Raw genomic sequence first — 8657 nt, forward strand, 5'->3', positions numbered from 1 at the left:
GGAATTTCGACACGTATATTATATAAAAACACGTGCGTATTCAAATGCAGCGTTGTGTCAAAATTTCAAAGGAATCGGTAGGAACAAACGAACATTACATTTTTATTTATATAGATAGATAGAAGATGACCTGGGTTCGTTTTTAGTTCATCCTCACAGAAAAGCAAACTTAGGTCGTCGTACTCATAGCGCCATCTGTTGGACATAAAAGCCTTAACCCTAGATAATATCTTTTAATTTATATGAATGCTTAATGAAATAATATACAGCCTATGTCCACCCTGAAGTTCCATTCTAAATATTGGTGAAAGAATTTTTGAAATTGGATGAGTAGTTTCAGAGATTATCCTTACATACAAACTTACAAACATTACCTCTTTATAATATTAGTATAGATTTTAAAAACTGTAATACAGGCATACCTCGACTTACGTCGTTTCGAGTTACGTCGTTCCCGATTATACGTCGCTTGTTAAAAAAGTATATGGAAAAATAAAAATCAAGTTTAAGTCATTTTATTCGACTTTACGTCTGTCCGCCACAAATATTGAAGTCGTAATATCACTAGATAAACGTTTAAAGCACATAAAATCATATTAAAATATNTCTTTACACACTAAGATCCTAACACACACACAAAACTGTTTCAAACCATCATAGAATGGTTCTTTTTTAAGTTTATGATCATTTGAAGGGCATGTTAGTTTCCTCCATTTTTTAATGCCAAGCACTTTTTGATATTTCCCCTTTTTTTGCACTTAGATTAGTTATTTCTGTATTTTTCTATTTCTGTTTATAAATCTGCAATTAATAAAAATTTAATCTTTTTAATTAATAAAGTTTTTTACATTTTAATATCTAAAATACTTTCTTAAAAAGTTAAGTAATTTAACAGCTCAATGCTAAAAAACTTATAGAATTGAAATTGTCAATGAATTGAATTTCATTTGTAACTTAAATTTTAAGTTTGATTCCACTATCAACAGTTAAATGATTTCTAACTGATTTACTTGAATTCCTGTCTATTTAACATTCAGAAATTGAAATTATGCTTTTGATTGGCTGAGAAATTTCAACTGTAAACAATTTTGAATTTGAAAATTAATCCTCACCAAATATTTAGGAGGATTAATTTTCAAATTTTGTCTAATGGCAATTTTAAAAACAGTATAAATGGATAGTCTATATATCTCTTCTTTCCAACAGTTCTGCACTGTTTTATCATATTGTGAAGTGTGTTTATATTTTTATACACCAAATTTTCCTGAATATTATTCAATATTTTTCCTACCAATTTAACTTGAATTAGTAAAATTTGTAGAATTATTAGGTCTTAGAAACAGAATAATATAAGAATATTGAAATATAACTGTTTAAGTACTGTAATTTATTGTAGTTATTGAAATGGAATTTTATTCATTGCCTGTTATCAATTATTGCAGAAAATCATATCATTTATATTGATTACAGATTGTGTGTTACATAAGAGTGAAACATCTTTACCCTTGGAGAGATAGGATAAGTAACAGTGGTAGATTTATTTTTAAAAGGAATGCGACAATATACAGAATCCTATGAAATGACAGCGTCTCTCACAAACCATTGCATGTTACAGGAGTGTATCAGGTTACAATAAAATTTAGTTAATAATTACATTAAAAGTATACAAACTCTATATTAAATTTGTAATATTCACTAAAAGTGTTAATCAGGGTTAACAGCAATCAAATGTCATACTATTTTATATTAGTTTAACATAAATATCCAAATTTTTAGTAATGAAAGGGTTGCGGAAGATGATGATGATATTACATTTACAGAGTAAAATATGGAATAAACTCAAATAAATGTTATATGAAAAATTAGATTGTGGTGGTTGGCAACATGGCATTTGACCACTGTCCTCAACCTATGTGATGTCAGACCGTGGCTAACTCCACTTTTTGGGTTGACGTGCTTCTGTCCGGTCACTCACCTCACCGCATGCTCTGACCACTGTTCCCACAGCAATGTAATTGTAATTCTTGTATATAGTTCTGTAAAATAAACTCGTGATAACGACCATTGGACTCCATCGCCTCTCCTGGAATCATTCATTCAAAACAACAACACTATTCGCAGATGTAATCGGATTGATCAACATAACCGATTTCCTTCTCAAGAGGTACACTTTAGTGGCCTCCTCACTGGTGAGCTGGATGTGACCTCCACAACGTAGTAATCTGAACTAGGTTATCTCAGCAATGCCGACCATTTCAAAACCCAAATACCAGACTTCATTGACAAGAATCCAATGTTTATTTCAATTCTTAGTATTTCTGCTCTCTGCTAAACCATGTAAAGTTTTGTATTAAACAAACAATGCTCTTTCATTTTGTAATTGGACTTTTTTTTTTGTCTCTCTCTTAGTTTCTGAGTCATATCCATATTTTGCCACTTGGGATGCCAAAATAGCATTCAATGGACTTTGTATGGCCACTTTCCTACAGATGCCAATTACTTCCATGGGTTGTTTAAAAGTTATAAAGGACTTTCCTTTGAACCTAGTATATGTAGAACCTCTAATCTTAGATCAGAGGTTACCAAACTTCTTTGACTATCAATCCCTTCAAAGATTCCTCAACTTTTCTATTTTTGCTAATACAATTAGTAATAATAATAATAAATCAATCTGGTGGGCCAGTATTAATCCACACACCATTTCATAGAAAAGATCTACTTACAATGGATCCTAAACTATCATACAAGGCTATGTGACTCATTAAACTAATAATTTTTAATGAACCATCTCCAATCAAAAATGCCTTATTGACCCCTTAATAACAATGTTACTGTATCTAAGTGAAAAGAATTTATTTGGTTTAGTATGATAGTTTTAGTGATAACTACAGATAGAAAGTTAAGATGCTCCCCTTTTGTTATTTACAGTGTTGGGTTGGTTGTTTTTGCATGCGTGAAAACCTAATGACTGGGGTCCAATTTGGAACCGATCAGGTTTCACTAAAGTGTGGGCACAAGATTCAGGGATGTCTTTTGTTCGGGTCAGTTAGATGGGCAGGACATGACCAGTGTCCAGTCTGATCTGTTAAACCAATTCTTTGTTAGATATTAAACAGTAATTTTTATAATTAGAGATCTTTACACACTAAGATCCTAACACACACACAAAACTGTTTCAAACCATCATAGAATGGTTCTTTTTTAAGTTTATGATCATTTGAAGGGCATGTTAGTTTCCTCCATTTTTTAATGCCAAGCACTTTTTGATATTTCCCCTTTTTTTGCACTTAGATTAGTTATTTCTGTATTTTTCTATTTCTGTTTATAAATCTGCAATTAATAAAAATTTAATCTTTTTAATTAATAAAGTTTTTTACATTTTAATATCTAAAATACTTTCTTAAAAAGTTAAGTAATTTAACAGCTCAATGCTAAAAAACTTATAGAATTGAAATTGTCAATGAATTGAATTTCATTTGTAACTTAAATTTTAAGTTTGATTCCACTATCAACAGTTAAATGATTTCTAACTGATTTACTTGAATTCCTGTCTATTTAACATTCAGAAATTGAAATTATGCTTTTGATTGGCTGAGAAATTTCAACTGTAAACAATTTTGAATTTGAAAATTAATCCTCACCAAATATTTAGGAGGATTAATTTTCAAATTTTGTCTAATGGCAATTTTAAAAACAGTATAAATGGATAGTCTATATATCTCTTCTTTCCAACAGTTCTGCACTGTTTTATCATATTGTGAAGTGTGTTTATATTTTTATACACCAAATTTTCCTGAATATTATTCAATATTTTTCCTACCAATTTAACTTGAATTAGTAAAATTTGTAGAATTATTAGGTCTTAGAAACAGAATAATATAAGAATATTGAAATATAACTGTTTAAGTACTGTAATTTATTGTAGTTATTGAAATGGAATTTTATTCATTGCCTGTTATCAATTATTGCAGAAAATCATATCATTTATATTGATTACAGATTGTGTGTTACATAAGAGTGAAACATCTTTACCCTTGGAGAGATAGGATAAGTAACAGTGGTAGATTTATTTTTAAAAGGAATGCGACAATATACAGAATCCTATGAAATGACAGCGTCTCTCACAAACCATTGCATGTTACAGGAGTGTATCAGGTTCTAGTTAAGGATCATAGAATTACACATGATCTATACTACATTGGAGTGACTATATGATCACTGAAAATAAGATTAAAGACATCACAATGACATCTGGAAGTATTGATATAATTTAGTAACCACCCTAGCAGCTTCATCCAATCCTAACTATATTGCAATTAACTGTAGTCAAGTCAGAATCATCCAAAAATATGAAGTAAACATTACATCTGATATGCAGAGATATTACACATATATAAAATAGTAACCCTAGGCAAAGCCATTAATTTCAAAGACATTAACATTGTGTCAGCAGCATGGAGAACATTTTCAAGACAATTTTAATTGGATGACATTATCATCAAAAAACTTTTAAGCAACCTGAAGCAGTTTCTTGAAAACAACAAACTTAAAAAATATCAAACAATCTAAGGAGCTTACAGATATTTTTCTACAGATTAATTTTTTTACATTCAAATAAAACAGTTCTTTACTATAAATTTATTTATACAAAGTTCAAAGGAAAGTCTGTATATCTCCTATAACTTTTAAATCACCTGTCATATCACCAAGGAAATAATTGGCACCTGTAGAAAAGTGACCATAAACAGTTTTTTGCTATCTCACTTCTGTAGAAATTGTGTTCAACAAAGTCCAATTACAAAAAAAGAGATTGTTTATTTAGTACAAAACACTGATGTATTTTTACTGTTTGCTGTTCTTTCCTGTGTTTCTGCATTTGATTCAGCAGAAACATTTACAGGAAAGAACAGAAAACACTAACAGGGAACTGTCGGAGTGTCTTTTAATAAATATTAATAAANCATGCACCTGGAACGGATTAAGTACGTTGTACGAGGCACCACTGTACTTAGCATTTAAATAAAAATCCAACTCAACTTTAAACATTTACGGAAATAAACCATATATAGTGTTAGTGTTTTGAATAAACGATATGTTTATTCAAAACACTAAAGTTTTCGACCTAATAGAATAGGCCATCTTCAGGTATAACTGAATTTGAACATATTTAAAAATTTAACATTTGTTAATATCTAACTATATAAAGTTGAAAAACCAAATTATTTCTTTTTCTGTCACTGTATGAAAAAATGGCCACTAGGGGCATCCCTAGCTATTATTTAAATTAACAATAAATTCAGTATATTATTATTTGATGCAGTCTTTTGCATTTTTGGCTGTGTTTTAGTAGGGTATGCCATGAGAAATTCAGTATATTATTATTTTTATTTGTAATAGGAATTTATTATTTATATGAATATGCTCTACTGTACCACGGAATGACACCGCTGCTGCTAGAACACCCACTAGAGGGCATCCTGGACTACTAGAATAGAAGGATTAGAAGTACGAAATAAAGTATTTTTCTGAGGTCTGTCTTATCAGGTAACTTACTGTACAGTGTATTCATTAATTTTCATTTTCATGTAGTAAAGGCTCTATGCCTTCATAAAAGACATACTTTTCCTTTGTTTAAGGGTATTTGGGCAGTTTATTCTCTGTTGTATTCTCAAGTAAACAATACATACAAGTACAGTACAGTATTTTCTGAGGAAACACTCATACTTATTTTTTTTAACCCCATTCCCAATAACCCGGCATTTTCACAAACTCGGCCACTCTTCGGTCCACATTAGGCCGAGTTTTCGAGGCTCTACTGTACCACGGAATGACACCGCTGCTGCTAGAACACCCACTAGAGGGCATCCTGGACTACTAGAATAGAAGGATTAGAAGTACGAAATAATATAATAATCTTAATCTTTGTTGTTGTTTTTTGCCCGGGAAATGCCGGGCTCATCTGTTGGTATCTAATATTTTCATTTTAAATTTAAATGTAAAATATTTTAACATTCCATCTTTAAAATATTAAATTTTTAAATACATTCGAATTCAGTTACACCTGAAGATGGCCTATTCTATTAGGTCAAAAATGTTAGTGTTTTGAATATCTCAGCAATAAAGGTGTATTGATGATTTACTTAGCATTTAGTTATTAATAGTAGCAGAAATACAGCATGATCTAAACCAGCAATTGTTTGGCTTTAAAAAATTATTATTATTGCTGGGACACAGGGAAATCAGATGGAGCATTGCCCTGGGTGCTAGAAAGGGATGTTGAGTGGGGTGTGTATATAATTATTGATTGAATTAGGCTGCATTCACATTGCTGACGATGACAACCACAGATCCTAAACGATAATGATGGTTTGTCTTTCTTTGTTTTCATTCATTGCCAAAGCATTCACATCATTTATTAGTTTTTGTCTTAGAGTATGTGCAATGTACATTATGCTTAGCATTATTCTATGGCTTTCTGCTCTTTTACACCAGTCTGTTTTAAAATTGAAAATAAGAAGTAAAATGTTAATTCTTCAACTTTGACAGAGGAATTTATTACTTTTGTTAAGGAAAATATCAAAACGTTATGGTAATCATAGCATTCATATAGAGAGAAAACAAGCCAATGCTTTGGTTCCATGCTTTGGTCCAGGAATAACGATTAAAAGATATCAAATACTTTTAAAATTATTTTTTGTCTCCAAATACTTTAGACCAGGGCTTCTTAAACTTTTTTTATTCACGACCCCATTTATGATTGTGATTTCTTTTTGTGACCCAAAAAAATATAAAATAAAGATATATACAAATTTGCATAAGCAATAATGGTGTACTACCACAGTTCACTCTTGTGTTACAATGGAACAGAGACAACTGAATACACTGAATAGCAACAACACTACACTATTTCACACTACAATCAATGTTGCTGAATCATTGTCTCGCTGCACCAGAAGTGACACAAAGCGCAACTCACAAAACCTGACACAAAGCATGCCATTTTAAAACTCTCAAATTATTTTCAATATTTTGCATTAAAATCTCGCAACCCCAAGATTTCGCTAAGCGACCCCAAATGGGGTCGTGACCCATAGTTTAAGAAGCCCTGCTTTATTATTTATTACCTACTACCATTTATTATGCTTCATAGGATCACTTTCTTTGACACAAGATATTAGTGGTTCCTCCATCTTGTTCAAAGAATTGTGGGAAGTTCACACTAATTGGCCAATTCTGTCACAACAATGACAAAAGTTATATCTCGTCTAACTTTAGAACGACAAATAACTAAGAAGGAAGACCAACGATAACGACTTGTGTGAACATTTTACAGACAAAGACAAACAATAAAAATGTCAGTTTTTGTCGTCATCATCAGCAGTACAAACGCAGCCTTATTTACAAAATTAAATCATTTGAAAAAATAAATTATAATAGATAATTTATTGGTGCCAGGTAAGATGGCACTAACAGGGAAGAATGAGTAAGAAAGGAGAAGATGAGTAGTGACACAGACCAACTTACAACATGCCATTCTCCAGAATAAGAGGGAGAATCCAGGTAAGATTAACTTGCCTGGGTGATAGAAAGCCTAGCTACACCCAATTACTAATAGCAATATTTGGTAAATGACATCACAATAACATTTGCATTCATCAGATCATCCATTTAATAGTGATAATTTGAAAATTCCCTACAAGAAATTATTGCATCACTGAATAAAGATCAAAACTTGCTTAATGACAAATCAACAAATGACACACACTAACATTTCCAAGCTCATTCAGGACTTTTTAACTCTAAAAATCAGTACACGAGCTTGAAAATGTTTGTATATCTGTTTGTATATCTGTTTGTACTTTTGTAGCGGATTTAATTAAAAAAAATAATCATTGTTGTGTTTGAAAAGACACTTCTCGAAGGATCAATATTTTAAATTTACGTTTAAACATTTCTCTATTGGTCCATTCTTACTCATTATTTAGAAGACGTAAAAAGACATATTTACTAACAGAATAATGAAAAATTATGTATTTATGAGCTTAAAAACACAGTTAATTACAAGTAATCGTTAGTAAATATTGGAATTAGTGATAAAATATTCATCGTCATTTAGTAAACGTGTAAATTTGCGTAATCTTGCTAACTAAGCGCAATTGTCTCCCATAGGAAAAAAAGAAACTTAAAAGTCCTATATTTATCAACACAGGTAAATACGAAACAACCGGCTTACTATAGTTCTGTTCTCTGTCTCCACTCGCTTCATTCTGTTGCGAATTGTTTGTCTCGCTGTGAATATCTTCTACAAAACGTTCCTTATTCAATGCGGCAGCAACGGCATCTACAATTATTTTTTCTTTGAAATTTAATTTTGGTTTGTTTCCCTCTTCCACCTTTTCGTCTTCCATTTTATCTGGAAGACTGGTGGTAATAAATGAAAACGTAGATCTGAATTTAAAATTTTTGTATATTTAATTGTTATATAATTACATTCTGTTCAAATAGACTTATTAATAAATTATGTTTACATAGAAGAAAAAAAATTTAATGAAAGTGCCGATTTAAATTATTTTTTAATTTATTTACTCTTTCCTCCCTGTGGACGCTAGGGAGATGTTCATAAATTACGTCCGCATTTTTCTTGACAATTTTATTCC

General features: G+C 30.9%; 1 protein-coding gene across 1 annotated transcript in view; it reads right to left on the reverse strand.

Moving 5' to 3' along the window:
* LOC111629567 (transmembrane anterior posterior transformation protein 1-like) overlaps positions 1-8418 on the reverse strand; it is a 45299-nt gene extending 36881 nt beyond the window's left edge. Inside the window, exon 1 of the mRNA XM_023373480.1 lies at positions 8234-8418. Within this exon, the coding sequence (XP_023229248.1) occupies positions 8234-8408 (175 nt within the window). The 5' untranslated portion in view covers positions 8409-8418. The remainder of the gene's footprint in view (positions 1-8233) is intronic.
* Positions 8419-8657: the final 239 nt, after the last annotated feature.

Source organism: Centruroides sculpturatus, unplaced genomic scaffold (genome assembly GCF_000671375.1).
Source record: "Centruroides sculpturatus isolate CEXI.00-Female unplaced genomic scaffold, Cexi_2.0 scaffold537, whole genome shotgun sequence".
In the NCBI taxonomy this organism is placed as follows: domain Eukaryota; kingdom Metazoa; phylum Arthropoda; class Arachnida; order Scorpiones; family Buthidae; genus Centruroides; species Centruroides sculpturatus.